Raw genomic sequence first — 20,047 nt, 5'->3', positions numbered from 1 at the left:
GTGCAGCACGAACCCATGGCTGAGCCCTTGGGCTGGGACAGAGGAAGTGCACAGAGGTGTTGCATCTCTGCAGAGATTTCTCCCTCGGGCTTTCCAGCAGCTCTGCTGGGGCCTCGGCTTCCCTCTCAGAGGGGCACAGGGAGGAGCAGGCATTTTCTCTGCCCTGTCCTGTTCTTGCACTTGCTACCCAGACATTGCTCTCTTAGCCAGACATGACATGCCCAAAGCACATCTTTCAGACCCTCAAGTAATTTCTTCTTGCAGAAGATGGTCTTGTTCACTGACAGCCGTAGCAATGTGCTCATGGCATTCAGATCTATGTCTGACAAAAGTTTAATTTCCCTACAAATACTCATACAGTGCCTGTAGAGAGGGGAGGGCTCCGATACCCTGCTGCGCACCAGGGCTGGGAGGCCAGGGGACAGGCGGTGGAGAATTGAAAACATGTTGGCTGAGTATTTCCAGTCAGCTGCAGATGCAAGATGTTTGCCTTTTATTCTCTTTGGTCGGCTCATTAGTGAGGATGGGAGGAAATAGTGGGGCCTTGATATTTTCTCTGCAAGTACTGGGGACTCTGGGATGCTTTCTCATAAGCCAGCCTAAGTTAGAGATTTAAGTGTAAAAATATCAGGCACATCCAGTCTCCAGTGTTGTTGGAGTGCAATCAGAGAAACCCTTACGTGCAAAAGCAGAAGAGGATTTCTGCCCACTGCGTATAGCCTTTCATTTTGAACCCAGGTGCTGGCACCTTCGTTAACTAACACACTTTCAACAGATCTGACTGTAGTTTATTAATGGGTGAATTGCTCTTCTTCCAGGTGGTTCTTCTAGATCATTATGTCTGCTCTAATCAGAAAGACTGTCATTGATGAGCATTATGCCTCCCTTCTAGGGGATTTCCAAAATTTGGGCTCAGTGATGTGCCTCCCTGTATGAAAAATAACCGAACACTGCCACCCGACGGAGATCTTGGTTTCAAGCAAGAAATTATTAAGTCTGGAAAACTCGAGAAACCTTTTTCACAGCAAATACTTTCACTTTCAGGCAAGACGGGTGATCAATATTATGAACTACATCGCACATTACTTACCTAAAGCTACACTGAGATATTTATAGCATCAATTGAACAGAACATTGCACATGTTCTAACCCAGTATAGAAGGAACACGGCCTCGGCCACTGCTGTCCCCCCCCCCCCAGGCAACGAAGGATTTGGGTTTTCAAATATCTGATGGGCTGAAGTGCAAAGAACAGCAGGCCAGGAGGCATGCACCCCTTTTTTTCCTAGATAACAAATAATCTGGAAGAATATAAATAGCATTAAACTAAACGGCGTCAATTATAAATATGTCTCAAAATTCTGGTGCTGCTTTTCCCCCTCATTAAATAAGTTGAAAGCAATTATACCGAGACACTTGACATCCTTTCCAAACTGAAATATTTTATATTTTCGGATATTTAAAATTTGAATTTATGTGCGTTCCACTGCCATTTAGACGAATGGGGCTTCTTTGTGTAATACGAAATGCTTGTACTTCCTCCGTTTGTTCCCAAATTTTATTTTGATTCTTCAGGCGGGAGTCCGCGAGCCGCTCCACTTGACCTGGCTGCCCGCCGCAGCGCCCTGCCGCATTAAGAGGCTCATCTGCATAGCCCCGCCCCCTGCCCGCCCCCGCCGCTGCCCCCGCCGCTGCCCCGCCCACCGCGCCTGCGCCAGTCCGCGGAGTCCTTGGAGCGGCGGCTGAGGGGCGCGGGCCGGCGGTGGCGGACATGCAGCGCTGGGGGCGCGTTTCCTGCGCGCTCGCTCGGGTACGGCGCCGGCGGGGCACGGCGCTGCCGCGGGGCCGGCGGGCGGGCGGGCGGGCGGGCGGGGGGAGCCGCGCCGCGCTGCGCTGCGCTGCGCTGCGCTCGGGAGCCGGGGCCTGGGGCCTGGCCTCTCTTCGCGCCCCCCGCCCCTCGCCGGAGCGGCGTGAGGGCGGGCGGGGCCGGAGCCGGAGCAGGCGCCCTGGGGCGGGCGCGGCGGCTGGGCCGCGCTTGTCCGCTTCTCCGCTTTCCCTCCTGCGGCGGGACGGGGCGTCGCTCCTCGCACGGCGCGGCCTCTGCTCGCCTGAGGGGGCGAGGTGCCCGCCGTGTCGCCTGGCCCCGGGAGGGGCGGGCGCGGGGTCTCGTCCCCGGGCGCTGGCCTTCCCGAGAGCGGGGCTGCGGGGCCGGGCCCGCGGGAGGCTGCGGCCGGCGGGGGCGGGAGCCTTCGGCCGGGAGCCTTCGTGGCGGTGGCAGCCGCCGGCGGCGGGCGCCTCCCGCCTGGTGCGCGGCGCTGCGGCCTCGGAAGTACGTTCGGGAGCGTCCTCTGCTCCGGGTACGGGGTGAGCGGCCCCCGAGACCCTGGTAGCAGCCGTGCTGTGCTCTCCCGGCACAGTTACAACGTCGCAGCCTCCGGAAACAGCTCACAGGAGGTGCCTGGAGGGTGGTTGTGGAACAACAGGACTTAACAGGCTCCTGTAGGTGTTGATTTATGTCATTAAGTAGTTTGAGAGCCCCGTATGAAGGGCTGGAAGTTTTCGTAGTGAGGCGCAGCCTTAGGCGAGGCTGACCTGAGAACTGGCGTGATCCTCGGAGACGGCAGAGCCACTTCCAGCTCCTGCTCCAGGCCCTCTGTGCCTGCTCGTCATGTTGTTCCTGCTGTGGTTAGCTGGTGACTGCAGCTGTGTCCGTCTGTGTGTGTTGCCGAATGCTTATTTTTCTTCAAGGGTAGACTTTGACTTTTAAAACCAAGTGTTTTTTCCCCACTCTCTTTAGAGAAGCTGTTTTGATAGAATTCATCATGGCCTTCAGGGAGTTTGTGCGGTGTCACAAAGGTCGTATGCTGATCAAGGTAATTAATTGTGAAGAGTTTCTTTGGACAAAAAAACCCAACATGTGCACACCCCCACACATGCCTAAAACCCACAAGAACCAAAGCAGTGCTTCAAACTTAGAAATCGGTCTTCCTGGTGACAGTGGAATCCGTGTCAGCATGGAGATTTAAATGAAAAATAGTGTCTTACTTGCCTTAATTGACAGCAAACTAAAGCTATAAATGGAAGTTGAACTAAGAACAGTGATGGTAATTAATATTCCAAAGGAGGCTGTGGTTATGAGATATGAATTGGGTACAAAGTTCATAGGTTCCTGCTGCATTCATAATCAATAGAGGTTGCATAGATATCTACTTCAGCCATATTTTCTCCTTTGTAAACTGTAAGCATTTCTCTTCTGCACTGGACATCAATAGAAACTGTATCGGAAAAATGTTATAATAAACTATCCAAACATGTTGGGTTAAGTTCTTAAAGGATTTATAGTAAGAGGGATGGGACAGACAGAATTCAGTTTCCTCATTTCATTTTGCATTATTTTCCCTGTAAAATTTAAGACTGGCTGTTTTTGTTGCAGAGTGAATACCTCCGTACAACCTTTCCCTTTGTCCAGAAAGTTACTTTTAGATGTAAAGTGTAATTTACTTATCTAAACTTAGTTTATTAAGTTGCATCATTTTTAGTAGCTATTCTGCTTTTCTTTAAAAAAAAAAAAAATCAAACCTGAATTATTTCAGAAATCATAAACTGGTATTCCTGCACAAAAATTTTAATTGCTGAAACAATAACTCAAATGTTCTCTGTTTCAGTTGATGCCGATGTCACAGTTATTGGCTCTGGTCCTGGAGGGTATGTTGCTGCTATCAAAGCAGCTCAGCTTGGATTTAAGGTAAAATGAGATCTCATTCAGCAGAATATTCATCCAGATGAACTTGAAGGGTGTTAGTGTGATACTGAAAAACTGAAATTCTGTCACATCTTGGGCCACCAGATGCTGTTGACATGTTGGTAATCTTTCTTTACCTTGCTTACCCAGATTATACAGAAATTGGAATGGATATGTGAAGGCCTTACTGTCTATAGCTGTACTACTGGCAAAGCTGCTCAGGACAGCTTGCTTTAGATTGGAAGTAATAATTGAGGTGGGCTTACGCTCTTGTGGAAGCGAAGGCAGGAAAAGAATGCTAGGAAGGACTTTTTCTCCCAGCAAAGGGAAGCAGGGGGGAGGGCAGGGAAAGTTACAGTGACAAAAAGGCCACTGAAAAATTGTCGTGAAGAACAGACTGAGGGAACTCAAAAAGAGGAGAAACCCAATATTCAACTGATGTGCTTTTTGAATGTGGGTAGAGGAATTCCATTGCCATGTGAGAATTATAGAGGTGAAAATATGTCTGTAGAAATACTATAGTATCTAATTTACATTTGTTTATGTTGTTCTGTCCATTGGTCCATTGTCTTTGAATGCTACTTGAAAGACATTACTTTTATTTGGTGTGTACTAATGATGTGTTGCTTAACAGTGTTGGGAGAGTTATAGGTGCATAATGCGTTTCAGATTTTCTCTGAACTTACGAAAATATGGATTGTGACTTCAGGATATTTTTTTACCTTCACTTCTTAATATGAGACCAACTTACTTTATTGGTACTGCATTATTCATTTGTTAATTTTTTCAAAATCTGAGAAGGAGGTGCTAGCAGTCTTGAGCATGGTCCTGCTGGCTGGTATGTTCCAGTGCTTCTGAATTATGAGAGCTGGACTTCATGGCAAAAGTGAGTCGATTAGACCACCTGGTAAGGACAGGAGCTCCTGTTGATGAATGGAGTTCCAGTGAAGCGCTGAAATGGGTGCTCAGATAGTGTGTAATCTTCACCCTTGGGTATTTCCAGAACTTGACTGTACAAAGCCCTGAGCCACCTGATACATCTTTGATGTTGACAGTGTTTGGAGCGGGAGGTTGACGAGATGGCCTCCAGAGGAGGTCCTTTCAGCCTAAACTTTTCTGTAGTTCTGAGTGTTGTCCATCATTAGTCACTACTCCCCCAACTGGGGATGTCTCTTTGGGTATCTTTCCGCCTTCTAACGTGTAACTGTACCAAAACACAAATCCTTGAGATCAGATTAAGAAGTTTTACGTCTTCTTGTGGCCTAGTACAGATAATTTGAGTTGTCTTTATCCATGCTTGTGAATTATTTTTTTGTCTTAATAAATAATCTTGCTTTTAGATGTACGTTGTTACTGAGCTTTATACCTGAGAGAAAATGTGCTCAGTGCTACAGGTTTTATTTGAGACTGAGGCCTTCTGCCTCATACGTTCATGTTTGTTTATTCTAAAGCTATTTTTTGTGGCTGTATCCCTGCTTTTCTTGAAACAATGTTTTCCCCAGGTCCTTCCTACCTGTGGTTGACAATAGGATACTGTATACAAGGAGGTTAAAAAGTGCTCTGGGCCTGGGAAATTCTGTTTTAAATCATAGTAAGAAATAATTTTGTTATACTGCTTCACAGCTAATCAGGAGTGGGCAAAATACATGGACGTGCTTGCATCCATCACCTGTAGCACTGGATAAACATGAAGCACGTTTATTCTGCCCTTGAGGAATGTAAGGAGATGTTTTTGTAAGACTGGCAAAAAGTTGGATTCTATAGTTACACCATTGATGGAAGAATCCGAGTGGGCTCTGCTGTATTACTGAACATTAACCTTCAATTTTAGTGCTACATCTGCTAGCACAAGTGTTAAGTCCTTGTATCACCATCGCGGCGTCCCATGTTATTGCCAACAATGTTCTCTGGGCATTGGCTTTTCAAAAGCTTTGCTTGGCCTTGTTGGTGAAGTTGATGTAAAGTGGACGAGGCAGAACCTCCTTATCAGGTAAAGGTAGGAGCAGTCTGGTGCTGATTGATCCATAGCGCAGCTTTTAACGCCCTTGGATCATTTTTCATGCATTCATGTGCTTAAAACAGGAGAAAAGATAGATAGGGGATCAGCATGTCTCAGTGTGTTTCTGTCATTTGATATGGTGAGTTCTGCTCTTCATGTTACCAGCACCTCTACTTCAGCATAAAAGCAACAATTTAAAGGAACTATGAAAGGTTTTCACCTGGGTAGTCACTTATCAGCAGATTGGAGCTCTTGGAGTATAAACCAAGGAACTATTATTTTGAACATGTGCGTACCTTGCAAAGAAGGAAATACCAATTATTTTGCTTCTATTAAAAAAAGTTTACAATACTTTTTTCCTCCTAAAGTGATCAAATTTACTTGAAGTTTTGTCCGTTGCTTTTTTCCTTTGCATACTTTGTTGGCAAGTTAATGAGATGAAATATTTTCTATCTGTGTTGGTATTGACCTTATCTTTGCTTGGGTTTGCTTTACTTGATTTTTATTTTTTCTTTCTTTATAGGTATTGGCACAACTTTATAGCCATGTGTCTCACAGGATAACATGTTTAGAGAGGGAATGTTTGTGGTTTGGGTGTTTTGTTCTGTTTGGTTTTATTTGAAGAAAAAAGTACTTTGTGCAGTTGTAACCTGTGGTGGTTCGTTTATCTGTTGTTCACTTGTGATTACTTGGTTTTAGCAATCTTGCATGATTTACATTTTTTGCTTTTTGCAGGGGGTTGTTTTTTTAATTGTAAGGGAAACATCTTTCACAGAACTGAGTGTTGTATTTAATTGAGGCAGCTTGGTGGATTTTTGAAGTAGAACAACAGTAACTTAAACTTTTATGAAAGTATGAATGGTGCAGTGGGGAACGTGGTGCTCTTCTGGTAGAGGATTTTGTGGCAGAGGGCCATTTTGTGTTTGAGGGCAAATCTGAGCCACAGAATAAATGTAGGAATGAAATGGAGACACATTAATGCATAGTATTGCTAAAAAATTCTCCACCCCCCCCCCCTTCTTTTTCCTCAGACTGTCTGTGTAGAAAAAAATGAAACATTAGGTGGAACCTGTTTGAATGTTGGATGTATTCCATCCAAGGTAAGTGTACACAGTTTGTCATAACTCCATTAAAAACAACAGATGTTATATGCCTCACTTGGGAGAACATTAAGAAGGAGTTTCTCAAGATTGACATACTTCAAAAATTGAAATTGTAATCCAAATGAGCTGAAGGTACAAATAAATACAAGTAACACAGAGTTAGAATTTTATTTGCACAGTAGAAAGGTTTCATTTGCAAACTGTTTTGTGGGCTTTCTTAGATGAGAGGCAGAGGATGAAAACGAGAGGAGCATACAGATGTATCTTACCACTTTGAGTTGTTGAATTTGTGTTGTAACCAGTAATGACTCCTGTTTCAGGTGGCCGTATCTCTTACAGTCTACCTTGACTATTTTAGGTGGCTGTACCTCTTCTGCTGTTGATCGCCTCATATACGTTTGTTCAAAATAAGCATGTAGTTTTGGACAAGATGATGTCCTTACGTCAAAGGAATGCTGAACTGTGTCACTAGCGGTAGGGAAAGTAAATCTAAATTAGAGGGAGAAAGGCACCCCTGAAAAATCACAAACTCTGGTTTTGGTTGGATGCAGCATGCTCTGAAGAGAGCTGTGTGTCTCCATTGACTGTAGAAAGAGCCTAGCTGATTAGCTCTTTAAATATTTGTCTAAGCTAAATTAGTATTCTCACCAGCTGCATAGGATGACTTGGAGGTGCTTGTGTGGAGTAGTGCAGGTGGGGAGAGTACAAGGCATGTACTCTGAAAGAAGGGAGAGCTAAGAAGAAATTCAGAACCTAGTATTTGATGTTGTCGATCCAGGTTTAAGTCATTTCAGAACGAGGACCTTGTAAGAACAGTGCTATTGCTAGATGAGAGAGATCTGCCTCATGTAGCACCCAGCAGGTGAAGGAAGACACTGGCAGTGCCAGGTTTGTAATGGCTATAGTAACAGACAGAAGATTCTTACCAAGATCCCTCTTCACTGTATTGCTGTTTCTAATCTGTTTGCTGAGAGAGGTTCCTGTAGCATGGTAGGAAAAAATACAGTCTAAATACAAAGGTTTTCAAATGATATATTAATTTTCCTAAACATTTTAGTAATAGTTCTAATGAAGTTCAGAATATCTTAATATATATAGAGGCAAGACTCAAAAATGAGGTGTCAGCCAACACAGTGTTTCTTTGAAAGTTGGGAACTCTGCTGGCATCTATTTACTGTCTTGAGTCTTTTTTTTTTTTTTTTTTTTAATCCTGTGAAGTTCTTATGAAAATGCTTCTGAACCCATGGCTAAACTTGGACGCTATCTATAATCTTCTGAATGGCAATAAACTTCTGAAGAAGCGGATACGTAGGCTGCATACACTGAAGAATAACAAATTATTCAAATATTCCTTTCCAAAAAGCCACTCAAAATAATACGTTGGGCATGGAATTTTTTTCCTTTTAATTGCTGAAGTCTGAAGTGGTGGCTGTGTAATTAATGTTGGTTGTTACAGATTTGGAATTGTGACAGTTATGTGAAATGAGCAAATGAATTTTAAAGAGAGGGAGTTGATAAGACTTATAAAAATGGAATTATCTTATTCTGATAGTATTAGTTTTACTCAAATGTGTATATAAGGCAAGTATTTCAAAATGTACTTTTGAATCATTTATTGTGCCTGCTTTAGACTTCAGTCTGCACAGACCTCCACTGTTGTCTTTCTTGTAAAGATACTGATAAATTCATGTCTGGGATAGCTATAGTAAAAGACATAATTTTTCTTACTAAGGTCCCTCCCTAATTATATTGCTATTTCTAATCAAAATACAGGTTTAGAGGTTTTGTATTTCAAGCTGCTGATTCATAGACATCCTTATGAAAACTATTGTAATTTTATCTTTGAATTCTGAATGTCAGTGACCTGAGGTAGCTCTAAGCCATCTAGTTTCAATTCAACTAGCTATGCAGCCGCACAACAACTCAACTACAAAATTTTAACTCACATTATGTCTACACAGGCTAAAATCTTAACAGGGATTTCAGTATAGATTTTCCTCATCCAGTTTTTCTGTTAACAAGTAATCTCTTGTCTGAGGTAACAAGGAAATTCTCCTGTGAGTCAGTCAGAATCTATGTGGTAAGATGTACTAGGTCTTTATCTGCAAGGTAAAATTTAGTCTTGCAGAGATGCAGAGAGCTGGGCTTGATGATCCTTACAGGTCCCTTCCAGCTTGAGATACTCTGTGATTCTATCTTTATTTCTCTACTTAAAGTCTGTTCCTATTCTTTTTTAAAATCCCCATGGAGTCATTTCCAATTTCTGTGGTGACATGAGCAAAAAGGATAGGTGGGGATTTAATGTTTTCTATTTTTCTGTTAAATATTTAACTTTATAAAACACTTCAGTAAGAGCTACTGTGTAAAAATTCTGTGTTTGAAATACACCTTTTAAAATATGTAGATGTTAGACTTTTTTAATATTGAGAATGTTTTGCAAATAACATCAGGTGGGGTTTTTTCCCTCAGAATAATCATGAATGTATGTCACAAGTCACTTTTCTGTGTGTATTTTAGGCTTTGCTGAACAACTCGCATCTATATCACTTGGCCCACGGGAAAGATTTTGCTAACAGAGGAATCGAAAGTGAGTGTGAAGAGCAGCTGGTCAGTGCCTGTTAACATAAATGGTTCCCACCAACAAGTAAACTTAGTAATTCAAATCTTAATTAATATTCTTTATCTGTCAGTTGGAGTGTTAGGGCCGTGTGTCTGCTCCTTAAATCCTGAATTAGGGATAGATAAGTTATATCTGAAAAGTGTAATGCTGCTCTTTAATATAGCAGTTGTTGAATGTAACCTTTAGTATTTAGTAGGGCCGTTCAACACATCTTACTGTGTCAGAGCTGTTAGTTGTGTTTAGGTTTTAAATAAAAGCACTGCAGTGCTTGACAGAATTTCTTTTTTAACCTTAGTTACAGGAATCCGTTTGAATCTAGAGAAGATGATGGAACAGAAGAGTGGTGCAGTGAAGGCCTTAACAGGTGGAATTGCTCATTTATTTAAACAAAACAAGGTTAGTTTGGATTGTATACTGAGGTATATCCATGATTTTTTCTGATTTGAATTTCTTGCTTTTTCCATGTTTGTGTTCTTGCCACATAAATTAATTCAAGTGACTGACTCAGCAAGGGCAGAATTTGAATGCGTCTCTTCTAGGCAATTTTTAAATGAACAGTTCCTTCATTCTTAATCTACTTAAAAGAATGGTATACAATTATTCTGTGATTTGTACCAGATGGTGATGAAAATATACATGTTAGCAGCTTCTGTAAAGCTTAGTGAGATTAAATGCAGCATAATTTATATAAAGTAATTTTAATCTGAATTCATTGTGTTCTGATTACTAAAGGTTGTACATGTATCTGGGTTTGGAAAAATAACAGGGAAAAACCAAGTCACTGCAACCAAAGATGATGGCAGCACGCAAGTTGTCAATACAAAGAACATACTCATAGCCACAGGCTCAGAAGTTGCTCCCTTCCCAGGAATTACTGTACGTATTTGAAGTCTTAATGGTACTTTTTCTCAACGTGTTATTAAGACGTTAAAACATGTGGATATAATACTGCATTTCACCTTCTGTGTGTTTATATATAGTGCATAAAAGAGATTGTAAGTCTCCCTTTGTGGATTTCTTTGTCATTAGATTGATGAAGATAATATTGTGTCATCCACTGGTGCGCTGTCGCTGAAAAAAGTTCCTGAAAAGATGGTTGTCATTGGTGCAGGAGTCATTGGTGTAGAACTGGTGAGAGGATATTTAAGCCACTTGGTCTTCCATTTATAGAGGAAATGAGTGTTGCATTTGATGATGTTGCTGTGATTTAACAGATGTTTTGAGCAAGTTGTAATATAACTATGCAGACAGCCTGGTAGCTCCCTTCCCTACCCAGAAAGCTGAGGTAAGCGTTTGTAGGATCAATACTCCTGCAGCTGGTTACCTAAGCAGAGAAATGAGAGGGAAACATACAGGGTCTCACATCCAGTATGTTTTTGGTTTGGTTTGGGGTGGTTTTTTTTGGGGGGGCGGCGTGTGGGGATTAACTTTCTCTGAGGTTTGTACCTGCTCTATGTATAGGTGAGAGAACTTTTGTTAAGGGAAGTTGATTTTAAACCAGGACACAATCTTGTATGTAGCAGTTAATCCCAAGAAATTTTTGTGGTATGATTGTACACATTCTGTCTAACAACCAAAGGAGTGGAGACTTTGTAGTTCATCTGAGTCTGAGTCCTTTTGCCTCATACCTGCGTGGTTAAAAAATGTATTTGCTGGTTTTGCAACTGTGTGAAAATTTGCACATCTGCATAGCAGTTGCTTAGCCTGCTCACCATTAAGCAGGGAAAGAGTATGTAAAGTCAAATACTGTGATAGTATTATGATAGATTAGATAATGTGGGTAACTGCAAGTAAGTAGGATCTGTATGGGTTTTGTTGGTGAAACTGATGATAGTGGTTGTGGTTATAAATACATACAGAGGCAGCAGTGGTTCCATTTTATTGCATAAGGTTTCCTTACTGTAGTTTTGTTTTGATTTAACTTGTAGTGGTATTAGAACACCACAAGCAATTTCCTTTGGGTTTTCTGTGCTACATTCGGGTTCTTTGATTTTGAACTTTTCTATACTTACAACCTAAAACATAGCTAACAAAATAATTGAGTATAAATTAGGTATGTATTTAAAAGCTTAATTCCATGAATTCAATCATTGAAGTTTTGGGTATGTAAGCAAGCAGTGATCAATCTATTTTTGGGCAAAGGCTAGGGAAAGTTGGACTTGTCGTGTTCTGCACTGTAGCATTTGTAAAAACTGACCAGTTCGCTGTTGTGTTGTCCTGCTTTTGCAAAGTTTACAGTCTCTGGTAAATATTAAAGAAATCTGAAGTTTGCTTTTCAAAAACTATATTTACGTATTTTGTTGTGACTGCAGGGTTCGGTTTGGCAGCGCCTTGGTGCAGATGTGACAGCTGTTGAGTTCATGGGGCATGTTGGTGGAATGGGAATTGACATGGAGATCTCTAAAAACTTCCAGCGTATTCTTCAGAAACAGGGACTTAAGTTTAAACTGAACACCAAAGTTACCGGTGCTACCAAGAAACCAGATGGAACAATTGATGTAGCGTAAGTGTTCAACATAAAGCTAAAGGAATATATATTCTTCCTCCTAATCCCATCAAACCTATTAAAAAATACAATCTGTTACTATGTTTTAAACAGGAGAAAATGGATTTAGGATGAAACTTAATTCTTTAGTGAAATGTAACGTTAGTAACTTACAGAGCTCATAAATTTGGCTTTGCTTATACAGGAGGGTTCCATTGACTTGAGTTGAAAGCATGCTAGTATAAAACTGGTGTTACAGTGAGATCAGTAAATAAAACCAGAACTCTTAATTCTTTTCATGGAAGATCTTTGCTTCTGGTATAATTAACATAAATATCATGATTGTTCATACAGTCATTTTTAAGCCATTAATTCTTGGCTGCTTCCTGGGGGTCATTTTGTCCATACCTCCTCTTGTCTCAAAATAAGCATGGCAGAGATTTTACTGCTTTTGCGTAGAGGTAAATGAAGCTACCCCAGAGTGTCTTTTAATGGCCATGCTCAAGCCCTTTGAAGACTTCCAGATGAACAGCTAATGTGGAAACATATAAACCAAGTTTGCTTTGTGAAAACCTATACATATACACTACTTCTGTTCTTTCTCTTGTTAACGTATTCTCTGTGCAGAAACTGTAGTTTGAGTTTTAAGAAAATGCTTAATGTTACTTAACAAAAGTAAGTTTAAATGTTTTTTCACTGAAATCTTAATACGGTGATTTGTATTTGGTCTGTTTCTACATTTAGAGTTTTATTTTTGTTGAAACACACTTCCTACTTACCCTTGCTTACCATGCTTTGGTCCTCGTGCTCTCAGAGCACATGAACTTGTTGTTCTGGGTGTGCAATTAAACACAGACACAGTTGAGGGATGCACCTGATGCAGGGCAGCTCCTAACAGCTGTTTGGCCAGAAGAAAGCTTGCTCAGAACGCATGGCCCTGCCCCACTCCAGAATATATATAGTTTGGATGTTGAGTACTCAGCATCAATTAGTTTGCTGTACAGATTTTATCCTATCAGGTCATGCTACGTGCTAGTGGGTATATACCCTGAGTTTCTCCATCTAGTAGTAAAAAGTTACTGTCCTTTCCTCCCTTCGCCACTCCTCACCTCTTGCAAGGAAGAAGTGTGGGGCAGGCTGAATGCAGGTGTTTTGGATGACAGATCCAGCCAGTAGGTCACCGTCTGGATCATACCAGTTACTAATCAGAGAAATACAATGCAGAAAGTTTACAGCTGAGCATTTTTGCTACTCATTTTTTTGTAGTGTTGAAGCTGCAGCTGGTGGCAAGGCAGAAGTAATAACTTGTGATGTGCTCCTGGTTTGCATTGGTAGACGTCCTTTTACAAAAAATCTAGGTCTTGAGGACATTGGAATTGAACTTGATAAGAGGGGGAGAATTCCAGTCAATAACAGATTCCAAACCAAAATTCCAAAGTAAGTAAGACTAAATATTTTTTACTTTTTTTTTAAAGTGAAGTCTTATTTTTAAGAGTTTAGCCAACTAAAGCACTTTTTCTGCTTTTAATTGCAGAATATAACTTTCTTTTCTGAAAGGAAAACTCGAGATTTCTGTTTATTTCGGGAACTAAAGATTTTTAGCCAACCTTTTAAGTTTTGTAATTTAAAAGTCACTAGTACTTCTTGAAGTGTGGTCATTCTGTGGAAACTGCTCTTTTAGACTTCATATTTCTTTTGAAATTTGGTATTTTAATCTGTTTTGATTAGTTTTCAGTAATATGTTTCAAACTGACTATTATATAAGGTAGCCTAGGTGTGCTAGGATGTTTTTAAACAGTGTCTCATTCTGTTTCATTGGTCTGATAGCATCTATGCTATTGGTGATGTAGTTGCTGGACCTATGTTGGCCCACAAAGCCGAGGATGAAGGCATTCTTTGTGTAGAAGGGATGGCTGGGGGAGCAGTTCACATTGACTATAACTGCGTACCCTCTGTGATATACACTCACCCTGAAGTGGCCTGGGTTGGCAAATCAGAAGAACAGCTGAAAGAAGAGGTACTGTTTGTTTTCTTCTTGGACAAAACTGCCTTGTTTTCCCACCTTGGGTGTGGTTTCATTGTCTAGTAGTTTATCTAGCTACTTTTTCCAGGAGAATTTCTGCATCTGAATTTATTGCTTAGGATGTCTGATTGAATGATTTCTCCTGCACTTCACTCTCCCAAGGATCACAGTTCTCTTTAATGACTTCTATTCTGTGAAGTTAATACTGTTCATTTGCTAATTAATCTTTTTAATAACCCCTTATAGCTCTTTTGGTGGTTGATACATGCATTGCTTTGTGTGTCTTATGTGCCTCTTATTTTCGTATTGCTTCTGTTCTCGTACTTGTCTGTATGGTTGCATTGTTCTTGTTGGTCATTAACTCAACAACCTGTATCGGTTTTGTAGGGTGTAGAATACAAAGTTGGGAAATTTCCATTTGCTGCGAACAGCAGAGCGAAGACAAATGCTGACACAGATGGTATGGTGAAGATACTTAGTCAAAAATCGACAGACAGGATGTTGGGTGCTCACATTTTAGGCGCAGTAAGTATTGTAAATTGTGCTGCTGTCTTGGTCTTTTTTATTTCGTGTTGCACAGTTGCAAAGTAGTTGTCAAGTTAAAACTGGTGCTTGTAAAAAGAAGGAATATTTGAGTCTACCATAGTTATTTTTATTTACTGTTCTTTTCTGCAGCCCTGTAGTCTTCCTCACTTTTCTGTTACTTCAGTGTTGACCCAGCATTATTTTTTTTTCCCCTAGAATTGCTATGGTTAATTGGTTTCTCTGACCAGTAGTGTTTTGGTTGGATAATTTTATTTATTTTTTTTTTTTACTACTGTGGAATACTCAAGAGAACAGCAGAACTGTTGGCTCAAGTTCTGGAAGTTGAGGGAGCTGAACAGACTGTTGCTTTTTCATTGGTGGTTCCCCCCTCCCCCTGAACTTCAGACTTCAGCAAAGCTGGTAACCTTATGCTGCAGTCACCAAATCTGGGGTCAGTAATTTAGATTAAAAATCCTTTGTAAAAATGAGAAATCAGAAAATTCTATTTGGGAAAGTATAACTTTTTGTTGTCCCACACATTCCAAAGTTACACCCTAATCTCTTTTTCTTAGCTTTAAATGTTATTTTTTTTTTCCCCTAAAGATGCATGCAGGAACATTTCCATACATCTTTGTGCATAGCTTTCTTTAACAGAAACACTAGAACTGCTCTGTTTTCCTGGAAAGGAAATTGTATTCCTATGGATGGATATACTGTTTCTGAATCCAATTACCGTAATTGCTGATAGGAGTACATAAGACACTGTGCTAGTTATTTTCTTTTACAATGCAAGTCATTTAAAAATCAGCGTGCCTTAAAGGAAGCACAACTTGGGTTTATCGGTGTGAGGCAGACTAATTTTCTTCATTGGGAAAAAGGGGGGAAATCTTACGTGATTGTGGATCTGAATGCTAAAAATGTTAACGGGAGATTTCACTAGTTATAACTCCTCAAAGAAATGTTCCCTGAGTAAATAGATAACTAGATGAACAAAAGCATGTTACTACATCTGCACCCTCATTTTTGTTTGTTGTATTTTTGTGTATTTAAGTTCCCAGGAGGAAAGTTTTGGGGAGGTCTCAGCAGTGATAATAGACGCTGTAGCTTTGAGAATGTATTATCTGACCACTATCTTGTAGTGGAAAAATTTTGCACAATTCTCATTACTGAGAGAACAAACACTCTCATTAAGAATTATGCTTAGATTTGTGCTAGGCTTGAGCACGGTCACAGAACAGATCGAGTATTTATGACTTATATTAGAACACAGCTGAAGTGCTAGTTACAATACAACTTTTCTTCTTTAGCAGAAGAACAACTGCATAAAGATTTGTGCCAATTAAAAATACCATTAAAATTACAGGGTGCTGGTGAAATGGTTAATGAAGCTGCCCTTGCTATGGAATATGGAGCATCATGTGAAGATGTAGCCAGGGTTTGCCATGCCCATCCAGTAAGTTTGTTTTTTGAAATGGACTGTTGAACACCAGGGTTACACAGACCTGCTGTCATTACATGTAACTATTAATAACCTGTAACTATTAATAACCTGTACCTTTTTGTGTTTACTCTCTACAGACAGTGTCAGAAGCCTTCAGGGAAGCAAACCTAGCAGCATCTTTTGGCAAAGCTATCAACTTCTAAAATGAAGGAGCAGGTCTTTCTACATGTATAGTACATCTCTGAAAATGGACTGTGGGCCCTTATGGAAGGCTGAGTTTGAGGATTTTAGGGTGGAATTAAGTGAATCTCTTCATTTTAAACATCAAATATTTTAGGAAGTAGAGTCTGGAACAAGTGGAATTATCCAGTTTCTCTAAACCAAATACTTAAAATTACATGTTTATTTACATGATGAATATTGCAGAAAAACAGCCTGACAGAACTCTTCTCTCTTTCAAAACCAAACATTTTGCTGCTGCATGGTGTGCTGGTCAAAATGCTGAATGAGTGTCCAGCATACCTGGTGTTTTCATATTTGAAGTAGTGATAGACTGCACCAGTCGAATGCTGACACTTCTGATGCCACTGTCACTTCCGCACAAAAACGTTTCCTTCTGGAAGAATTAACTTCAGTATTTAACATACTTCTTACATACAAGTCCCATAACTGTTTTGACCTAGTAGTGTTAGGATGTTGGGAGAAGAGGGGCTCGTGTAGATTGATTAAAACTATATTGACTTTTTAAAGAGAAAACTACTCTGTGTGTGTGATTCTCCACATGTCATGTTTTCATATTGAAAACTCATCAAGGGAAAAATCAAGTGCTGATGGAGAAATGAAAGACTGAAGAGAAATTAGTCTTACTGCTACTTAATCTTTTTTTGGTTTTGAAGCTTCCATGTCCAACTCTCTTAAACTTGGAAATGCTAAAACTGGGTAGTGAAGCAGCATTTGCTGTTAAGTAAGTGCTGATATGAGGGTTATTCTGCACCTTCCACACATAAGGGCTGCAGTGTCAGCTCTCCACACTTTCTTCTTGTTTCCTATTTTGTGCTCTCTTTCTGTCTCTTCTGTAGCAAGAGAGCTTAATAAATATTTAACATGCTGGAGGGTCTTCTTGGTTGGTTTTTTGCTGATTGGCCGTTACTCTACTCCTTTTACTGTCTAGGTTGTTGAATACATGAAGAAACTCACATACAAATGGCATCTCTTTGGAAGATCCCTAACATGTATATGGAATGTGCCCAACTCCAGTAGCTCATTTTAAGTTTTGTTTTGCAGAGTACCTTTTTCTGTGTTTTTTTTTTTTTTTTTGTTAGACTCTTCTGCCTTGAAAACCTTAATATCTGCTGGTATTGTGTGTGCCCTTTTTCATTATGCCAGTGGAATGACAAATGTGCATTCAGAAAGTGACGCAAAAGCTACTTGGGTATATCCTTGTACTTCTCTTTAGAGCTTGTTATTCAAGTATTGATCCATTATCCATACTGAGCGATGGAAATACATATGTAAACATTACCATTTTGTTGATACCAGTTAATCAACAAATGTCAGTGATACTTTTGGTTTGGTTTTTTTAACTCCTGTTGTAAATGTAGATGGGGTTAAACGATGACAACTCATTAAGCTTACCACCAGGATATGAGATAATCTGATTCATGGATATGCCGGGTTAAATGAATTAATGCGAATCTGCTTTCAGGTGTTTAGCAGGAAGTTGCCGAGGGGAAAGCAAAGGTAAGACAATAGTGAGGGAAGAAAAACTTTTCCAATAGATATCAACATTTCAGAATCACTTCTACCCACTGCAGGTAAATGCTATGAAGTGTCTATCTTGTACTTTGCAAGTTCTTCCTAGAAGGTCTGCTCTTTGTATCCACACTGTCCACCTCCCTCAGTACTTATGGCAGGCTTAATGCAGTTCAGCCTTGAAGTTCACCGGTTACAAATTTGCTAAATAAAGTTCGGAAAGTCATGCAAACTTTAATCAAGAATACCACTAAAATTATACTGGAGATTATAGTTTCCCTGACACTTGAAAATAAAATTCCAAGGCCTCAAAATTATTATTGTATTGTTGCTTCTCTCACTGTCATTCCTGTTCTAGTTAAAAGTAGGATGAGCTACTGAGCCCCTGTCCATGAGCTGATGGCAGTTAAGTCTGAATGTTCTGAAGTTTGCAAACTTTTTAACAGCTGCTACCCTGGCAGTGAAACACTGTATGATGGTGGTATGGTAATGGTTCCTGTGATGGATTTTTTTCCTGTAGCATTTCTAACCTATGGAGCTTAGTTAATTATTTAAACAGGCTGCTTGTCCGTTTGCTTAGGTGGTGATGTATTCTGCCATAGTTGTCCTGACCGACTTTCAGTCACGTTAGTGAAAGTTAGGTAAAGTGCTGATCAAAGTATATATGTAGATACATTCCTCGGGTCAGGGTTAGCAGTCAGGATGTAAGTGCGTGTTGCAGTTTTGGATGCTAATTCGTGTCACTTAGCTGATGAATGTTGTAAATCAATTTGTGTAGTACTGTACAATCGTCTGAAGGTGCACTGTTCTACCTGTAACACTGAGCTTTAGTATGGTGAACTGGATGCTACTCTTGCACTGTGAAAAATATCTTACTTGTGTTTTGTGAAGTCCAAGCTGTTCTTAGAAAGCTGCCTGTGTACGGCTCCTTAACTGATTCACATCAAGTGCCCTGTCAATTTTTACAGTTCCTTTTCCAGAAAGCCTTGATCCTCCAAGCTTGGTTTATCACATAAATTTAGTGCTTGAAATGTAAACCACATCTGCTCCTTCAGTGCTGACCTCTGTTTCCACTTCACATATCAAGTGTTTCATAATCGGTGACATGAAACTAGTGTCAAGCCTAAATGGCCATCATGCAGAGGGTAAATAATCCTTTTTTTTGAGTACTGTGGCGTAAATGCTAGCTAACCACACAAGGATGTTACTTCATTCACTTGTAATTTTGTTTGGAGTGCCAACGCTTTAGTTCATAGTAATGGGAGCCCTTATTTAGAGGTAATGTACTTGGAGCCAAGACTTTATTAGATCTCTAACCAGTTTAAAACCAAGACTTGCTAAAGGATTAATTGATGTGCTATTTCAGCTGCTGAAAATAGGAAGGAACTTCATGAGTCATACTAGGTACATACAGTGATACAAAAGTACTGTTTATTTCCAACATCAAAAAGTTACTCGTCTTTGGTTCTGTGACTTTAAAGTCAATATAAAACCTGATCATTTTATCAGGTCTTAGCATAATGCAAAAAAGAACTAGTATAATACTTGTAAAATCCATCCTGAACACAGGCATTTCCTGCTCCCATTTATAAGCAAGTGCTATAAACAGCAACCTTCTGGCTGATTGTCTGCAAGAGGGAGCGAACTGTCTCTTCCAGCTCTACCAACTGCTTAGCTTTGTCTTCCAGAACTTTTTGATTGTTTTCATATGTATTTTCCAAGTCTGTTGGCAAAGGAAGGGGAAAATCAATTTATTAGGGGTGTTTTAATGCAGTTAAATGTAAATAATCCATTATAATAATCATGGATAAACTACTATTAAAATTTATTTAGCAGAAGACAATCTGATTAGGAAAAAAAAAAAGCAAAGGCTGGAATGGCACCTTTTTGATTCCTTAACACTGGGACGTAAAGCAACAAGGAAGTAATTTTCCATGAATGCAAATCCAGAAGTATACTTTGATTCACGTTGAAAATAACTGTCATTCTCTGCTTTATGGTGGCTTTTACGGAACAGTGAAATGTTTTGGCTTGTTACGGTTAAGACTATTCAGTGAGTCACTGTAACTGTGTGGGAGCAGCTAAGGGGAACAATGAGTTCCTGGCCTGGCAAAACCAGAAGGAAAACCTAGCTCCCTTCCTGGAAGCTGTGGGCAGATTGCCCCCTCCTGTTTCAATCAACTTTGTCAATAGTGAAGGTTAAATTACTCTGTAAACTGGAACTGACATATCCTAATTACCTTTTGTTTTAATAGCTTTCCGGGCGGTGGGGGGGTGGAGTATTGTTTGAAGATGGTGGTCTTGCTCGAGTGAGTCCTCCTCCTCAGCATAATAGTTATGTTCTTTCCCTGTTCCTAA

General features: G+C 40.3%; 2 protein-coding genes across 4 annotated transcripts in view; one reads left to right on the top strand and one right to left on the bottom strand.

Moving 5' to 3' along the window:
* Window positions 1–1,686: 1,686 nt before the first annotated feature.
* Window positions 1,687–17,047, top strand: DLD (dihydrolipoamide dehydrogenase). The gene is made up of 14 exons (XM_040596742.1): window positions 1,687–1,809; window positions 2,797–2,872; window positions 3,665–3,744; window positions 6,772–6,840; window positions 9,361–9,430; window positions 9,759–9,859; window positions 10,196–10,339; window positions 10,493–10,594; window positions 11,776–11,966; window positions 13,215–13,385; window positions 13,776–13,965; window positions 14,359–14,496; window positions 15,860–15,949; window positions 16,075–17,047. Exons 1-14 carry the CDS (start codon window positions 1,771–1,773, stop codon window positions 16,138–16,140), a joined length of 1,527 nt encoding a protein of 508 aa, XP_040452676.1. The 5' UTR covers window positions 1,687–1,770; the 3' UTR covers window positions 16,141–17,047.
* A 2,051-nt stretch (window positions 17,048–19,098) lies between these two features.
* Window positions 19,099–20,047, bottom strand: part of LAMB1 (laminin subunit beta 1) — a 44,018-nt gene continuing 43,069 nt past the window's right edge. For all 3 annotated transcript variants that reach the window (XM_040596739.1, XM_040596740.1, XM_040596741.1), the window contains one exon: window positions 19,099–19,412. In XM_040596739.1, coding sequence (XP_040452673.1) covers window positions 19,276–19,412 — 137 coding nt within the window. In that variant the 3' untranslated portion in view covers window positions 19,099–19,275. The remainder of the gene's footprint in view (window positions 19,413–20,047) is intronic.

The sequence above is a fragment of the Falco naumanni genome, chromosome 5, assembly GCF_017639655.2.
Source record: "Falco naumanni isolate bFalNau1 chromosome 5, bFalNau1.pat, whole genome shotgun sequence".
In the NCBI taxonomy this organism is placed as follows: Eukaryota; Metazoa; Chordata; class Aves; order Falconiformes; family Falconidae; genus Falco; species Falco naumanni.
Note: the sequence above shows the minus strand (reverse complement) of the source record. Positions and strands in the feature narration are given on the sequence as shown.